The 18,190-nt window shown below is 42.8% G+C and overlaps 1 protein-coding gene across 5 annotated transcripts in view; it reads left to right on the top strand.

Moving 5' to 3' along the window:
* The window catches only part of MTR (5-methyltetrahydrofolate-homocysteine methyltransferase), a 132,807-nt gene that overhangs the window by 24,013 nt on the left and 90,604 nt on the right, over positions 1-18,190 (top strand). For all 5 annotated transcript variants that reach the window (XM_047824844.1, XM_047824843.1, XM_047824846.1 and 2 more), the window contains exons 9-14: positions 4,810-4,910; positions 5,997-6,058; positions 7,772-7,839; positions 10,739-10,818; positions 13,527-13,639; positions 17,325-17,465. In XM_047824844.1, coding sequence (XP_047680800.1) covers positions 4,810-4,910; positions 5,997-6,058; positions 7,772-7,839; positions 10,739-10,818; positions 13,527-13,639; positions 17,325-17,465 — 565 coding nt within the window. The remainder of the gene's footprint in view (positions 1-4,809; positions 4,911-5,996; positions 6,059-7,771; positions 7,840-10,738; positions 10,819-13,526; positions 13,640-17,324; positions 17,466-18,190) is intronic.

The raw sequence follows: 18,190 nt of genomic DNA, 5'->3' as shown, positions 1-18,190 counted from the left end.
ACTTTGTTGAGAGTTTTTATCGTCAGTGGATGTTGAAATTTGTCAGTTGCTTTATCTGTTGAGATCATAGGATTTTTATTTTTCATTCTGTGCATGTGGTATATTCCATTGGCTGACTTGCAGATGTTGGACCATCCTTGCATCCCTGGGATAAATCCCACTTGATCATGGTGTGTGATCCTTTTAATGTAGTGCTGAATTCTGTTTGCTAATATTTTGTTAAGGATTTTTGCATCTTTGTTCATCAGGGATATTGGCCTGTCATTTTCTTTTTTGGGGGTGTCCTTGCCTGGTTTTGGGTATCAGGGTAATGCCTCGTAAAGTAAGTTTAGAAGCATTTCCTTCTCTTCAATTTTTTGGAAGAGTTTGAGAAGGAAAGATATTAAATCTTCTTTGGATGTTTTGGTAGAATTTACTAGTTAGGCCTTCTGGTCCTGGACTTTTATGCTTCAGTCTCCAAACTAGGACAATAATTGGTCTGTTGAGATCTTCTATTTCTTCATGATTCAGTCTTGGAAGATTGTAAGTTTCTGGGAATTTATCCATTTCTTGTAGGTTCAATTTACTGGCATATAATTGTTCATAATAGTCTCTTATGACTTTTTTGTATTTCTTTGTTATCACTTGTACTTCTCTGCTCTCACTTCTGATTTATTTGAGTCTTCTCCTTTTTTCTTAGGGAGTTTAAAGTTTTGTCAATTGCATTTAATTTATCTTAAAAAATTTTTTTTTTCAACGTTTATTTATTTTTGGGACAGAGAGAGACAGAGCATGAACGGGGGAGGGGCAGAGAGAGAGGGAGACACAGAATCGGAAGCAGGCTCCAGGCTCTGAGCCATCAGCCCAGAGCCTGACGCGGGGCTCGAACTCACGGACCGCGAGATCGTGACCTGGCTGAAGTCGGACGCTTAACCGACTGCGCCACCCAGGCGCCCCGCATTTATCTTTTTAAAAAACCAGCTCTTCGTTCCATTGATCTTTTCTATTTGTCTTTTTAGCCTCTATTTCATTTATTTTTACTCTGAACTTTATTATTCCCTTCCTTTTGCTAACTTTGGGCTTCGTTTATTCTTCTTATTCTAGTTCCTCTGGTGTAAAGTTAAATTACTCATTTGAGATTTCTCTTGTTTTTTTGAGGTTGACCTCTGTTGCTCTGAACTTTCCTCTTATAACTGCTTTAGCTGCATCCCACAGATGTTGGTGTGTCATATTTCTCTTTTCATTCGTCTCTGTAGCTTTTTAATTTCTCCTTTGATTTCTTCTATGACACAGTAGTTGTTCAGTAACATGTTTAATCTTCACATATTTGTAGTTTTTCCAGTTTTCTTCCTGTAATTGATTTCTAGTTTTATATCATTGTGGTTGGAAAAGATGCTTGACACGATTTCAGTCTTCAATTTTTTGAGACTCATTTTGTAGCCTGACATGTGTTCTAGAGGATGTTCCATGTATACTTGAGAAGAACCTGTTTTCTGCTTTTGGGTGGAATGTTCTGTATATATCATTGTTAAGTCTATTGGTCTCATGTATCATATTAAGGCTTCCTTATGGATATCCTGTCTGGATGATCATCATTGATGGAAGTGGTATGTTACAGTCCTGTATTGTTGTATTGCTGTCAATTTCTCCCTTTAGGTCTGTCAATAATTGTTTTATGTTTTTTGTTGCTTTTGTGTTGGGTGCATATGTATTTATTGTTGAATTTTAAGATTTTGTTATCTTTTAATTACCATTCCTTTATCTGATATGTGTTTTGCAAATACTTTCTCCCAGTCTGTGGCTTGTCTTCCCATGATAGTGTCCTCTGCTTAGCAGAAGTTAATTGTTAATTGTAGTAAAGTCTAGCTTGTCAGTTTTTTCTTTCATTGATCCTCCTTTCAGTGTTGCCAAACTGACGACCACCTAAGTCTTCTGTGTTATCTTTTTTTTTTTTCTTTCAAGTTTTAATTTAAATTCCGGTTAGTTAACATACAGTGTAATATTAGTTTCAGGCTGTGTTATCTTCATATATATCTTTATATCTTTAATAGTTTTGTAGTTTACATTTAAGTGTGATCCATTTCGAGTTAATTTTGGTGAAAGTTGTAAGATCTTTGTGTCCTTGAATTCTTTCAAATATGGATGTCTCATCTTTCCAGGACCATTTGTTGAAAAGGAAGTCCTTTCTCCATTGGTTTGCCTTTGCTCCTTCATCAAAGATCACTTGGCTGTATTTGTGTGGTTCTTTTTCTGGACTCTTTTTCATTCCATTGATCTATTTGTCTCTTCTTTCACTGATACCATTGATTACCTTCGCTTGTAGTGAGTCTTGAAGCCAGGTGGTGTCAGTCCTTCCATTTTGTTCTTCTAATTCAGTATTGCACTAGTTATTCTGGGTTGTTCACCTGTCCATGTGAACTTCAGAATCAGTTGATTTGTAAAATAACTGGCTAGGATTTTCATTGGGATTGTGTGAATGAATATATAAATTATATATTATAAATAGGGATGAATTGGTATTTTTTTTTTTTTTTAATTTTTTTTTTTTCTTTTTTTTTTTTTTTTTCAACGTTTTATTTATTTTTGGGACAGAGAGAGACAGAGCATGAACGGGGGAGGGGCAGAGAGAGAGGGAGACACAGAATCGGAAACAGGCTCCAGGCTCTGAGCCATCAGCCCAGAGCCTGACGCGGGGCTCGAACTCACGGACCGCGAGATCGTGACCTGGCTGAAGTCGGACGCTTAACCGACTGCGCCACCCAGGCGCCCCGAATTGGTATTTTAACAATACTGAGTCTTCCTATTCATGTACATGGAATATCTCTCCACCTATTTAGATTTGCTTTGATCTCTTTATTCCAAGGTTTGTAGTTTTCCTCATGTAGATCTTGTACATATTTTGTTAGAATTACACCCAGGTATTTCATTTGTTTTCGTGCTGACGTAAATGGTGTTGTGTTTTAATTTCTTTTTTTTTTTTATGTTTATCTTTATTTTTGAGACACAGACAGAGCATGAGCAGGGGAGAGGCAGAGAGAGAGGGAAACAGAATCAGAAGCAGGCTCTGGGCTCTGAGCTGTCAGCACAGAGCCCGATGCGGGGCTTGAACTCGTCAACTACGAGATCATGACCCGAGCCAAAGTCAGACGCTCAACCGACTGAGCCACCCAGGCGCCCTGTGTTTTTAATTTCTAATATCAGTTGCTCATTGCTGGTATATAGATAAACAGTTGAATTTTGTGTATTAACCTTATATTTTGTGACCTTGCTATATATAATTATGTATTGATTCCAGGAGTTTTTAGTTGATTCTTTGGGATTTTCTACGTCGACAATCTTATCTGTGAACAAAGACAAAGTCTTCCTTCCCAATCTGTATACATTTAATTTCCTTCTCTTCTTGCATTAGCTACGACTTGCAGTATGATGTTGAGTAGGAGATGAAAATGGACATCCTTTGTTTTGTTCCTGATATTAGTTTTACATCATTAAGTATGATGTTAGCTATAGCTCTTTTGTAAATGTTCTTTATCAAGTTGAGGAAGTTTCCCTCTGTTCTTAGTTTCCTGAGAGTTTTTATCATGAATGGGTATCGTGTGTGTTTGTTAAATAAACTTTTTTCGGGGGGTGGTAATTTCAGGTTTATAGAAAAGTTGCAAAGATAGCAGAGAGAATTTCTATATACTCTGCATCTAGTTTTCCTGAATGTTACTATCTTACATAGCTATGGTCCTTTGGTCAAAACTAAGAATAGTATTGCTATTAACTAAACTCCAGACTTTATTTAGCTTTCAAGTGTTTCCACTAATGCCCCCTTTTCTGCCTTAAGATCTAATCTAGTATATACCGCATTGCACTTAGGAATCATAGCAAAAGAAAAAAAAAGTGAAATATGAAAAACTAAAAGTTCTCCTAGACTAGTAGCTTCATAGTTAATTTCTGAATTCCTGAAGGCCTTAGGGGCCCCCGCTGAGAGTGGGATTGGTGGGATTACTTGTTAGAGCAGCTCTGCTTAGATCTGTGTTATTTGAGTCCACAGTAAGTTTCATTTGCAAAATGAAACTTCATTTTATAGTGAAGAAATTAGCTTAATTTATAAGAGGACAAATTATAAGTCCAAGGTCACCTTGCAAGTCGGTTATAGAACAAAGACTAATGAATCTTGGTCTTCTGCACTCCCACAGTGGCTTCTATGTGTCATTAATGTGCCTTCTACCTCCATAATTGTCCTTTTTCTTTCTCTTATGTGTTGATTTCAGATCAGATGTTTATTAGCAGCGGTAGTTTGCAGGCATTTCTGCTTCACAGGATACCATTAACCAAACCGTGAACTTATTCGAGGAGATATCTGAGGCAGGGTCCTTTAGCTGTAACATCACCTGACGTGGGAGACGTAGACAGAAACATTCAGTGCTTCTGGGGACTTTGGTGAAATGGCTTTGTTTATATCTGAATGGAGGTGCTAAAGCTGAAGTGGAGATTTATTATCTGCTTGGTTTTAGATATAGTCCTTTCTTTATTGTGACTCTTTTTTAAAAAAAAATTTTTTTTTTAATGTTTATTTATTTTTGAGACAGAGAGGGACAGAGCATGAACAGGGGAGGGGCAGAGAGAGAGAGGGAGACACAGAATCGGAAACAGGCTCCAGGCTCCGAGCCATCGGCCCAGAGCCCGACGCGGGGCTCGAACTCATGGACCATGAGATCGTGACCTGAGTCGAAGTCAGACGCTTAACCGACTGATCCACCCAGGCGCCCCTATTGTGACTTTTTCTGTATGAAGATATTTTGTGTGCAAGATGATGCTCCTAATATCTTTTTGTTTTTACAGCATTGGATTAAACTGTGCTCTGGGTGCAGCTGAAATGAGACCTTTTATTGAAACAATTGGAAAATGTACAACAGCCTATGTCCTCTGTTACCCCAATGCAGGTGTGTATTTCTAGGGAGTTGCACCTGAGGAAATCCAAATACACAAGACAGGGATAGGTAGGGTTAAAAGAGTTTATTTTGCAGGTCTTGGTATATAGTTGACATTCAGTGGGAATCTTCTAAATGAAAATACAGTGGGTCTAGACCACTGTTTCCCTCTAGACTTGAAGGAACAGTTTGACTCAGCCTGAAAGCCTCGGAATTGGACAGAACTTTGGGGGATGAATCCCAGGTAGCCGAGCAGAGCCTTGCTTTTGGTGACAGTGCTGGCCGAGTGAATGTGGCCAAAGAGAGGAGTGCAAGAAAAAGAGGAGAGGGAGCCCTCCTGTCCATTCCGCTGTATTAACAAGCTGTGTGTTAGATTATTCCTTTCTAAAAGTTAGCTCTTCTAGTTTACTATATGTAAGAAATTTTAAGATATTTATAGGCAGTTCTCAAACTATCCAGTTAGAAACTGGTAACCCATTTTGGATTAACCAGATTTCCTGGTGAATGTTTTTGAGCATTTGCTTAGCTCCTTAGGGGTAGACATCATTTTCCAGCTTTCTTTCCCAAAATATATACATTTTAATGCTTAATAAATTTTCTTTCCCACCAGGAGAAGAAAACTAGAAGGGGATAATAAATAAAACAGGAAATTGGTTAATTAGATGCTAAAGTTTTACTGGAAACTTTTATTTGGAAAAATTTATTTGAGAGGTGATTGGTTGTGTTTTTTTTGTTTTGTTTTTAATTTTATAGCCGGTGCTCTCATCAATTCAAAGGATATGTAGTACTCTCCTAACCCCCGCCCCCAAGCAGCTAGCTGACGAGATTGAGTTTCCTTCGCGGGAAGGGGCTGGGGTGGTGACTCTTCTTTCAGATGGAAGAGAAATAGTCTCTGTTTATTTGCCTCTGTGGTTTTTTGGGGGGCGGGGGTGTGATACCTTTTCATTTACTGTGTTCATTATTAAGAATTATAGTTTGATTTTGCAAACAATCATCATATAATTATAAACTTTTCTCACTTTTAAACCTAAAGCCTTCGGCAACATTAGTCTGCACGTCAAGGCGATTTTCAGTAACGCTTGTAATCTGCTTTCCTAGGTCTTCCCAACACTTTCGGTGACTACGACGAAACTCCGCACATGATGGCCGTGCAACTAAAGGTTAACGATTCTCTTTCCCTTCAGTTTTTAAGAGATAGAGAAATGAAATCTTAGATTTACAGTATCTAGAGAATATTTAGAAAACTTAAAATTTTCTCCTAAAGCAATCCCCGTGTATGTATAACAAAAGCTGAACTACTCTGGGTGCCTGGGTGGTTCATTCTGTTAAGTGTCCGACTCTTGATTTTGGCTCAGGTCATGATCTCACAGTTCATGGGATTGAGCCCTGCATTGGGCTCTGTGCTGACAGCATGGGACCTGCTTGGGATTCTCTGTCTCCCTCTCTCTCTCGCCCCCCCCCCCCCCCCGCTGTCTCTCTCTCTCTCTCCCTCTTTAAAAAAATTTTGTTTTTTAATTTTTATTTCTTTTTGAGAGAGAGAGAGCATGAGCTGTCAGCACAGAGCCCGACGTGGGGCTCAAACTCACAAATCACAAGACTGTGACCTGAGCCGCAGTCGGACGCTTAACCGACTGAGCCACCCAGGCGCCCCTCTCTCTCTCTCAAAATAAATAAATATTAAAAACAACCAAACAAAAAAAGGCTTAACTACTCTGAATTAAGGTGGTGGAGGCAGAGGGAGGGGCTTGACGGCAGCATTTTTCTTCCCATCAGGCACTGGTGTCGCAAAATTCCCAGTCAGGTCCAACCCGAACTACTTGAAACTAGGCTGTTCTCTGCAACGCCCTCACGTGGTGGCTCCCCTCCCCCACTTTGCCTCAAGCATACTGTTGGGGAGCATTGATGTCTTCTTGCTCCCTGTTGTCACAAGGATACCTTCTTGCCCACACACCTCCCACCTTTGAATCCCAGGTCTTGGGACCGTACCACCCACTAACTCCTGGGTCTCTTTTCCTCATTCCTTGAAGTTTTAGCTTCTGGCTCATTAACATTCTCTCCTAAATGATTTCTGACTTAATTCTTGAGACTTCAAGACCTTTCTAGTAGATGATCTTTCCAGTTCTCCGACTTCTCAGTTCCTTGACTTCCTGTTTCAGTTACTGTCCTTCCCTAACTAGCTTGTGGTTAAATTCTACACCACACTGTCCAGTATGCAGCCACTGCCGTGTGCCGAGAGCTTGAGATGTGACTGAGGAGCTGAATTTTTAATTCTTTAAAATTTTAAATTAATTAAAAAAATTTTAAATGTTGATTCATTTTTGAGAGAGAGAGAGCACGAGTGGGGGGTGGTGCAGAGAGAGAGAGGGAGACACAGAATGCGAAGCAGGCTCCAGGCTCCGAGCTGTCAGCACAGAGCCCCACGTGGGGCTCGGACTCCCCAACTGTGAGATCGTGACCTGAGCCAAAGTCGGATGCTTAACTGACTGAGCCACCCAGGCACCCCCATAAAATTTTAAATTAATTTAAATGTAAAAGCTGGTATGTACTTTATGTGTTATTTGATGTGCTATCCAGCTCATCATGTGATTCCACTCAGCATATAGGTAAAAAAAAAAAGGTCTTTATTATGTCCAAGTAGGCAAATGATTACATCTTACATTTTAAATGGTATAAAGGATTTCATAGTTATCTGAGTTATGTTCCCTGCTTTAAACCTATCTAAGGCATGTGAAAGCTTTGTATCTTGGATTATGTTTAACCCTCTTTTTAGTGAAACGTTCATTTATGAAATGTAGATCTCTTTTCCGCTGAAGGGGTGGTGGTGAATTTTGAATTCAGATGGACTCTGAAACTGTTTCTTTTCCTAAATGCAGGGCTTTGCTGTGGATGGCTTGGTCAATATAGTTGGTGGGTGCTGTGGTACGACACCAGATCATATCAGGTGGTAATCATTTCTAAGTATTTTACCTTTTGTTGTGGGATGAATTGTGTCCCCACCCCCCAAAATTCATATGTTGAAGTCCCAACCTCCCAGTTCCTTTGAAGTGACTGTATTTGGAGATAGGATCTTCAAAGAGATGATTCAGGTGAAATGAGATCATATGGGTTGGCCCTAATCCAATATAACTGGTGTCTTTGTAAGAAGGGATAAGGACACAGTTTCACAGAGGAAGGGACCCTGTGAGCACATAGGGAGAAGAAGACATCTGTGAGCCAGAGAGGCGACCAGCTCTGCCAACACCTTCTTCTCAGACTTCTAGCTTCTAGAACTTCGAGAAAAAAATTTCTGCCATTTCAGCTACTCAGTCTGTGGTATTTCATTATGGCAGCCCCAGCAAACTAAGATACCTTTATACTGTGACAAATTTCAAAAACAAAAGAAGATTAATAAAATGAATCCCCATGTGCCTGTCACAGAGTTTCCATAATTTTCAGTATTTTGCTTTTCTTTCTTTTTTTATCTATTTCCCAATTTTTTCCCCTTAGAACATTGTAAAGCAAATTCCATCACGATATTCTATCCATAAATACCTGACTAATATTTGGAAAGTCAAGGAAGGACAGCTCATATTTCCTGTGGGCAAACACACATCCCCATTAGTTCTCTCATGGAAGGAAAAGATGACAAGACAACCAAGCTCCTTGAGGTCAAGAGAAGTCGCCTGGTCATTGGCCTAACCCGTGTTGTTGAGCGAGCATCTGAGGGACAGGGTGTGAAGGAGAGCATGTGTTCAAGTCCTTGCCAGTGTGTGGCTTAAAGAGGCTTGCAGTTCAGTGAGATAGGATACAGTTTAGGACTGTTTGTAACTTGCTTTTTCCCTAGAGTGACGGTCGATTTTGAGCCAGTCATCCCACTGTGCTGAGTCTGTGCACATGATATGTCCGCTGTTCTGATGTATCTAACATTTCACTCTTTTTGTTGGCTTCTGTGATAGACTCTGTTAAGAGCCTATATAATTTTTATTTTTATTTATTTATTTGTTTTTAATGTTTGTATTTATTTTTGAGATAGAGTGAGACAGAGCATTGAGCAGGGGAGGGGCAGAGAAAGAGGGAGACACAGAATCCAAAGCAGGCTCCAGGCTCAGAGCTGTTAGCACAGAGCCTGACGTGGAGCTCGAACTCTCAACCATGAGATCATGACCTGAGCCGAAGTTGGACGCTCATCCTACTGAGCCACCCAGGCATCCCTTGAGCCTCTGTTATTTTTTTTTAAATTTTTTTAAAAAATGTTTTTATTTATTTTTGAGAGAGAGACAGAGCATGAGCAGGGGACAGGCAGAGAGAGAGGGAGGCACAGAATCTGAAGCAGGCTCCAGGCTCCGAGCTGTCAGCATAGAGCCCAACATGGGGCTTGAACCACGAACTGTGAGATGACCCGAGCCGAAGTCGGACGCTTAACTGCTTAACTGACTGAGGCACCCAGGCGCCCCGAGCCTATGTAATTTTTAAAACCTCTTTTAAATAATATCTTAAAGCTATCAGTATCTTTTAAATAATATCTTAAAGCTATCAGTAGTTGAATATAGTATATCTTTCGGTTTCCTTTTGTTTTTAAGGTTATCCTCTCCTTTTTAAAAAGAGTTGTTTTGTTTTTATTCATTTATTTTTTAAAGTTTTATTTAGAGAGCATGAACAGGGGAGGGGCAAGAGAGAGGGGGAGATAGAGAATCCCAAGCAGGCTCCACACTGTCAGCGTGGAGCCTGATGTGGGGCTCAAACTCATGAACTGTGAGATCATGACCTGAGCCAAAGACAGATGCTCAACCGACAGAGTCACCCAGGCACCCCGAAAGAGAGTTGTTTTAAAAATACCTGTGGGGTGGGCCGCCTGGGAGGCTCAGTCAGTTAAGCGTCCAACTTCAGCTTAGGTCAGGATCTCACAGTCTGTGAGTTTGAGTCCCACATCAGGCTCTGTGCTGACAGCCAGGAACCTGGAGCCTGTTTCAGATTCTGTGTCTCCCTCTGTCTCTGCCCCGTTCGCACTCTGTCTCTGTCTCTCTCTCAAAAATAACATTAAAAAAAAAATACCTGTGTGATTGTGTGTATATACATGTAGGCGTATATGTTTCTATCTCTGTCTACTCACCTCTGTGTGTGTGTGTGTGTGTGTGTGTGTGTGTGCACGCACACGCTCTCCTGCTGCTTCTCCTGGGGCATCTGCATACTAATCTAGGTCAGCAGAGTGAGCAGTTCATACAGGTCCTGATAAATTTAGTGGAGTAGCCTGATTTTTCCAAGTTGATCTAAGACATGATTTACTACAGCCAATAAGGTTAAGAAGTGTGTGCACAATCAAAGCAAATTTTTGAGAGTAATTATTTTTGGGGTTTTAAGTGATTTCTTACTATATGCCCTCCCTACTGTGTGCCTATGCTTAGAGAAAACAGACCTAAAACACAGGCCTGCACTCGTGGCTCCCCATCTGCTGTGTGCTCCTCCTCTACGAGGAAGCCTTTTTTCTGTCAAACTACCAGGAAGCAAGCACATGGTTCATGGACGGAAGGCCCCATGTGGGTTTGGGAAAGGAAGGAGGGGATTTGCTGTTGGCATCTGCATAAACCATCCCATCCGTCTCTCAGTTTGTATCTCTGAGCGCAGAAGCTGGTACAGTCAGTGCCCAGCAGACTGGGCAGGTAGAGAGAAGTTCAAGTTTGTACGTTCGTTTTCGGCCTTGCTGAGAGAACTGAAAGGCGTAGCTGCTGCCGCATGTTTGGAATTAGGTACATAATTATGTGCATAATTATGTTAAATAGACTTAATTTCATAGCTGGAAATTAGCTTAATTCAATTTATTTTCTTCTGAATTAATGGATGTAGTGTTTTGTCTTTTAACTCAGGGAAATTGCTGAAGCTGTGAAGAACTGTAAGCCTAGAGTTCCACCTGCCACTGTTTTTGAACAGCATATGTTACTCTCTGGTAAGTGGTGGAGACACGATTGTTAGGATTTCAGAAACCACTTGTGGGTTAATTCCGTACGTTTATTCTGAGCGGTGGTGATACGTGTGCCAAGTAACTTGCTTCTTAGGTCAAGAGGTGTGCGTGTTTTCTGGCATTTAAGTGGCTTCTAGTGGAGAGTAGAGGTGGGAAATGTGCAGAAGGCACAGGTGGTTTGCCCAGGTGGGGTCTCTGCTCAGAATCAGAACTCACACAGTCGCAGCTCTGTTACGCACCGCTTTGAAAACACACTCTCGGCCACAGGCTAACCGTTTGAATCGTCGGATTTGCCGTTAGTTATTGAAAGTTCCAAACCGCCACAAACAGTGGTCTGTAATGACGGCAGCCTCTTCCTAGGAAATCGTTTGCTTCTATGATATTCTTGCCATGATCCTGCATTTGCTGTGTGTTCAGGACTTTACAAAGAGGTGTAGTTACTGTTCTGTTGGGTGCTCATCAGTCCTGTTAGGTGGGCAGCCTCCCTTTTCTGGAATGAGTTTTGATGTTCAAATAAGGAACATCATCAGTAAAGTAGTCCATTATGCCGACTATTAGAGAAATAACTTTAAGTTTTATATTTTCTCCACAATACTAAAATGACATATTCTTAGATGGTATTTTTAAGCAACAACAACAAAAATGTGTGTGTGTATATGTATTTATAGATATACAGATATATGTATACAATAACAGATTCTTAGAGAATCTGCAAATAGTGCACGTGGGAAATTATGCACCCTAATAACTTAGAATTTAACATTTCTCAAAATTGAAATATGTGTGTTCCTTATGTTCCTCTAAGGAAGTTGAAATAAAATCTAAGGACAGCAAAAGCAGCACCTCCTTTTCTCAGTCAGAACATATTTCATAGAATTCATCCCAGTGAGTGAGTGTGAAGTTGGGTTAAAAACCCTCTGCAGTCTTCCTGGCTTTCTGTTCATTTTCCAGAAGACGGAGAGCAGGCCTAGAGGGAGTGGGATTTAGGGGGTGATGGCACACTCCTTACCCCCGAACGTGGCTTCTGCCAGGGAGAGGTGTGGTAGGATAGTTGATTTCATCCTTAAATCTTAAGACTACTGATTGACTTTGCCAAGATTGAAACAAGAGAACCTTTTAGATAGGATTTTTAAAAAGAATTTATGTGGAAGAATCAAAGAAGCCTCTTCTTCCAATTTGAATTTCCAATGCTATTTCTAAATTGCTTTTAAAAATCACCTTCAATCAGATCTTAAAAGAATGACATCCAACACACTCCTTTAAATGGTTCTTTTATAGATTGCAGACGTAAGAAAAATGTAGCTTTTATGTCAGATACCTCACATTGATAATAGTTGAGAAGCACTTTGTATACAATGCTTGTAGGGTGATGACGCAGGGTCCCCCTCAGCACATAAATGTTGGCACCCCTGTTTGCCTGCCCTGCGAACCTTGGCGTCTGCCTCCGGATCAGGGGTACCCCGAGGTTCACGTGGAGAGTCACTACCAGTGGGAAGAAATCAAGACAGAACTGGGAAGGGATGTCTCCCCAGTCTGTTAACCAGTCTGGAAGACCTTCATAATTACTCATCTTGTATTCATTATTTTCCTCTCCCTGATATCTTGTTCCTTTTCAACCAGTGCTTTGGCAAAGGACGCAAAAGCCATTTTCTCTCATTAACAACAACAGCGATGACTGCAGATGCTAATTTTTTGCTTATCAGTATTATCTAGTCTCGTTTTTACAGTATTGCTATGAAATGTATGAAAAAAGTGTGAAAAAACATCCTTTTATGTCTCTCTTTTATAAAATCAGAGGCCACAAAAGAAGCGGCCCTGGTCTGTGTGCTGAAATAGCTGGACGGGGCTTGGAACCCGGGGCTGGCCGTCCCCAGATCCTGCCAGACCCTGTCTCCTCGTGCTTTAAATATCATTAGAACAGAAACAGATAACAGCGTTTTCTGTAGTGATAACTTTGCACCGCCTGTTGCTTTTTACCTCGGTTAATGTGTTCCTAATTGTAAAGCTGGTATTTGCCCCTAACGTGGCCCGTACCAGGGGAGATGTTACGTCCCCTTGGCAAATAAGGCAAGAGGTGCAGACAGCCCGAGTTGCATTTCCCAGAGTCCGCTCACGAGTGGAGGGTGTGCCGTGGCGACTCCGGTCTCCCAGGGCTCATCCTGGGTCCTTCCTGGTGACCCAGTCCGACCTTGCTGGTCCCGGGCTCTTGGCCTCTGGGTCAAAGACAGCAGGTAGAGTTCTGAGCACGCTGCTGGGGGGATGAAGGAAGCTTGCCCCGGCTGGGTTCCCGCTGATCTCCAAGTGGCCAGCTGCGAGCAGTCCTTTGGCTCCTGACCTCCCAGCCTTGGCCCCACACTCTTGGTGAAATAGGGGTATGATGATAATTTTTCCTTGTTTATCAAAGCTGGTATGATGCAGTTCCTTAGAAAAATTTTGAACTGAAAAGCCCTGAAATACTTCTTTTGAGAGTTGTGGTTGTAAGTGCAGCTGTAACATACAGCCTTTGTCATGTTTAAAGATTTCTGGGGGAAGAAGGCCGTGGTCCTTCCTCACCCCGCGTTAGGCGTCCTGTGTAGCCAGATGCGCTGTGCTGCCAAAACTTCTTTTCTTTCTCATGAAAGCACTTGTTTTCTGTCTGTCTCATATCATCATGTGAATTTCCAGAAAATTCTCAAAATGCTTCTCCTTTTAAGGTCTAGAGCCCTTCAGGATCGGACCGTACACCAACTTTGTTAACATTGGAGAGCGCTGTAACGTGGCAGGATCCAGGAGGTTTGCTAAACTCATCATGGCAGGAAACTATGAAGTGAGCATCTTAGTAAGACCCTTGAGGCATCTGCCATGTCGTCGGCTAGACGGCGTGTCAGTGAAACCGCTCTGCCTCTGAGAGAGTGATTTGCAGCGCGGTGGGGACTGTGAGGAGAACGGTCATGCGTGTTAGCAGCGGGCTGGGCAGCTGGGAGGGGAGGCTTCAGGAGACCGAAGCCGTTCTTACTAACGTTGATTGAAAAGAACCTCACTGGGGATGTGAAGTGGGGTGAGATGGGAGGGATCCCGGTTCCCACCTTTTCTGTTAATTGTGAGATAAATTTAAAAATTTGAGGGTACTCTTCATTTTGGCTTCTCACAAATCCTTCTAGAGAAAGAGGAAGCCGAGAAAATTCCTATCCACTTCCTCATAACCACATCAACCAAGTGACTCGTAGTGTTTCTGATTCTGCTGGCTCTGGACTGACACAGACAAGCAAACAGAAAAGAAGGACTAGGCCTCTGTCTTGGAAAGTTTACATGATAGTTTAGCCACAGTATTTTCAGGCTCAGTCATCCCGTGCGTAAGCAAAATCTGATCCCAAAACTGCCTCCCCTAAGCACCTGGATAGATTTTTTTTTTTTCTTATTAAAATCAGAAGTTAAAATTGGAGGAGTTTAGTCTGATTTATCTTATCATCAGCTGTCACTGAGGTTTTGCGTGCTTTAGGAAGTAGGTCTTCCAGAAACCAGTATCAAACCGGACTTGGTTGTACTCACCGAGAAAGGGCCCGTCTGTCATCCTTTGCGGCCCTCCAGCCGAGCCTCTTAGCCGGTTCCTGGCCATCGTGTCAGTCTTTTTCCCTGTGCTCCTGCTGCTGCTCGCTGCCACTGTGTGCTTCTGTCACCCCAGGCCAGAAGCTGCCACAGGGTGACATTTTTTTGCAGATGGGATAAAATCCAAACTCCTTAGGCCACTATTCAGTTCTCTCCATGCAGGCACCAGACCTCCCTCATATCCTGGTCTGTCATTTGAATACTCCAGGAGGCTTGCTTCTGCCCTGCCCCTCCCTCCCCCATGCCGTGCCTTTTTTTTTTTTTACATGTCTGTTCCCCTCTAAAATCCTCATGAGCCTTTGTGGTTCTATGGCGTTCTTCCATTGGCCATGTTTCTATTTATGTTTTGATTCTTAGGGTCATTCTGTAGCATCCCTTTCAGCCCTCAGATTTGACAGATTTGACACGGAGAACAGAGGGCGTTTTAGGAAGATGTAAGCAGATGGGGGTAACAGTGTCTAGCATTTAGGGGCGCCTGGGTGCCCCAGTCGGTTAAGTCTGACTTCAGCTCAGGTCATGATCTCACGGTTCGTGAGTTCGAGCCCTGCATCGGGCTCTGTGCTGACAGCTTGGAGCCTGGAGCCTGCTTTGGATTCTGTGTCTCCCTCTCTCTCTGCCCCTCCCCCGCTTGTGCGCACTTTCTCTGTCTCTCAAAAATAAACAAACATTAAAAAAATTTTTTTTTAAATAGTGTCTAGCATTTAGTAAGGTCTTACTATGGGCCAGTCGTGGTGCTCAGCACTTTACGTCACTGTTGAACCCACACAGACCTGTGAGATGGGTATTATTATTATCCCCATCTTCCCGATGGGCCTTTGGGGCAAGTTAAACTACTTGCCTGTTGTTTTCCGTCAAGTAAGTGATAGACCCCCAGTGTTCTCTGCTGTCTCTGCCTAGAGTCCACAGGACGAGGAGGTGGTGGAGGCTGGAATGGGATCAGTAGGGGTGACTCCTTATTTGATTCTAATTTCCCTTGAAGTAATGATCCCTCAAGGCTTTGCGGTTTGCTGGGAAGAGCACTGGCCTAAAAGAAACCCCAGTGCTGAGTGTTGCTCACCTTGTACACATGACTTCATCATAGTGAGCCCGTGTGGGAGACTCGGACCTCCACGCTCTCACTCCATGACTCTTCTGGAATAGAGAGGCAGGGTGTTGGCATCTCTGCTGTCCGACTCTCTTGATCGCCAGTCTTGCCAGGTTGCCCCCGTCTCCTCTCTGCTTCCCCCAGTCTGTCCCCCAGGGGCCAGCCGAAGACTCTCCCTCTTGGGTGGCTTCCTCCATTTCAGTCCGCAGAGACCTGGCCCTTCCCTGCTGCTCGTGCAGCCTCGGCGCTGGACTCACCCCAAGTGGGGCAGCACTGCCAGCTGTTCTGTGGGCCGGTGTCGTCCGCCCCCGGCCAGGTGCGAGCCCTTCCAGGATAGGGATGGGGACGCGTGCTGGAAAACACTTTTTGGTTTTGATTTTGAATTTTGTTGTCGTCTTTTTCCCGTGTAACCTTGGGTCATCACGAATGGTCTTTCCTCGGGTAATGCCAGAGGCTCCCATGTCTGCTCTATCATAGTGATGGCTTGACAGTTTCTATGTGGCTTGCTTAAGCCAGGGAAAAATTAGGACAACATCAGAAGCTACCGTTGATTTTATCCTTACTTATTTTACTGTGTTATGAAGTGGACTGTGAAGACCCAAAATAAACTCTGTTTTATCAATTAGCATTTATAGAACGTGTATATTTTGCCCAGCATTGTTCAGAGGAGAGCAGGAAAGCAGGACCTTTCTAGAGTCCTAAACACTTAACGCTCTATTTTGAGGAATAAGCTGATACTCCTGAAATCACGAGGACAGGATGATGTTGTAAACCATGCCATAATGATCACAGCTGTCACAGAAGTTGGGAGGCGGCAGAGCGTTGTGGAATAAGCAGTGTTTCCCACCTGAAGGATGTTCTCTGGAACACTGATCCTACAAGATATTCCTTAAATGGTTGTAAATGGGAAATGCCGCGTATTATATCCTGTTCTTGGATATTTGCAGTGCGTAATAGTGTATTACAGGATTTGAAAAGACTTCCAGTATAAAAATCTGCTGAGTTTTATTTAACTCCTATTTCATGTAACTCTTACCAATAGCCGGCAACATGCTTTGCATGTCTTGGCAAACACTGAAGAGTAACAGAAGTTTTGGATGGTGTCTCTGAGGACTTCTTTTGGAGGAGATGGGGCTTGAGCTGGGTCCTAAACGGTATAGAAGGGAAGGAGATTGTATTTCTTTTTTAAAAAAATTTTTTTTTTCAACGTTTATTTATTTTTGGGATAGAGAGAGACAGAGCATGAACGGGGGAAGGGCAGAGAGAGAGGGAGACACAGAATCAGAAACAGGCTCCAGGCTCTGAGCCATCAGCCCAGAGCCCGACACGGGGCTCGAACTCACAGACCGCAAGATCGTGACCTGGCTGAAGACGGACGCTTAACCGACTGCGCCACCCAGGCGCCCCAAGGAGATTGTATTTCAAGCAGGGGGACAATGTGACCTGTGACTCGGAAGTGGAAAAGACGTGGCTGGGTGAAGGGAACCAGGAGGGGAGGAATGGGGAGTTCAGTTAGGTAAGAAGACAGGGCCAGGTCATGGCGGGCCTGGGACACCAGGCTGGGGAGTGTAGCTTCTCTATGGCAGGAAAAACAGCGCCTTGGTGGATTCCGAGTGATGAAATGATGTGATGGAGGAGATGTTAAAGAAGGGTCAGTCGTCCGTCTGTGATGATTGGTGGGAGGAGAGCGGGCCCAGGGTTGGGGTGGCTGGCCAGTCTAGTCTGATTTGGAAGGACTGCCGGGAAGGTAGGGATGACTTTGGCCTGCCTTCTCTCGGGTCGCCCTCTCCTAATGCTGCCTCCTCTGGCATTCTTTCCTCAGGAAGCTCTGAGCATTGCCAAAGTGCAGGTGGAAATGGGAGCCCAGGTGTTGGATATCAACATGGATGATGGGATGCTGGATGGTACAAGTGCAATGACCAGATTTTGCAACTTTATTGCTTCTGAGCCTGACATTGCCAAGGTTGTACAAAATGTTTATTCCCCAAGGGAGTTCACCTGCCCTCACTCTGTCACTCATTTAACCTCGTCAATTGTCCCATGGGTCTGTCCTCTCATACACTGGTTTTCTGGTTTCTTACGGTGAACACCCAACAGTTTCTGATTGTCAGTTTCTCCTTTAATGGCAGCCTTTTGATATAAACCAGAGAGAGCTGTGACCTCAGCTCGGCTGTTTCCAAGGCTTCTGGAATTGCTCACAAGAATTGAGTTTCCTCTGATGTCTGGATGGCCTAGGAACCTGCTTACCGTGTCTCCGAAGGATGCAATTACCCGCTTTTACCAAGTCATTGGTTCCATTTCTAACACAGGGCCGCTCATCAGTTCTTCTTTATTTCAGGAAGAAGAGACCCGTTTGGGCTTATCAGAGTAAACAAAATTATAGAACAAGATTAAATTGAAGCATTCTATGTGAGCTTTTACATTTGTTCTTTAAAAGATGAAAGTTAATTGTGTCCAGTTTTAAAAATATTTTTTAGATGGATTCTAAAATCTTTAAAAATTTTACTTCATTTTCTACCATTGAATTTGTGGTGAGAAGTGATTTGTGAAGTTCTTAAAGGAAACTTCCTAGTGCTTTGAGGGACGAGGCTGTCTGCCTTTCATTAGGCCCATGGCAAACGCTTAAGTTAGACATCTTGTGGTAAGCAGTGAATTACATCGACCCGTCTTTCATTTGTGTCTTAAAAC

The sequence above is a fragment of the Prionailurus viverrinus genome, chromosome D2 (genome assembly GCF_022837055.1).
Source record: "Prionailurus viverrinus isolate Anna chromosome D2, UM_Priviv_1.0, whole genome shotgun sequence".
Lineage (NCBI taxonomy): Eukaryota > Metazoa > Chordata > Mammalia > Carnivora > Felidae > Prionailurus > Prionailurus viverrinus.
This window is presented reverse-complemented; position numbering and strand designations above follow the sequence as displayed.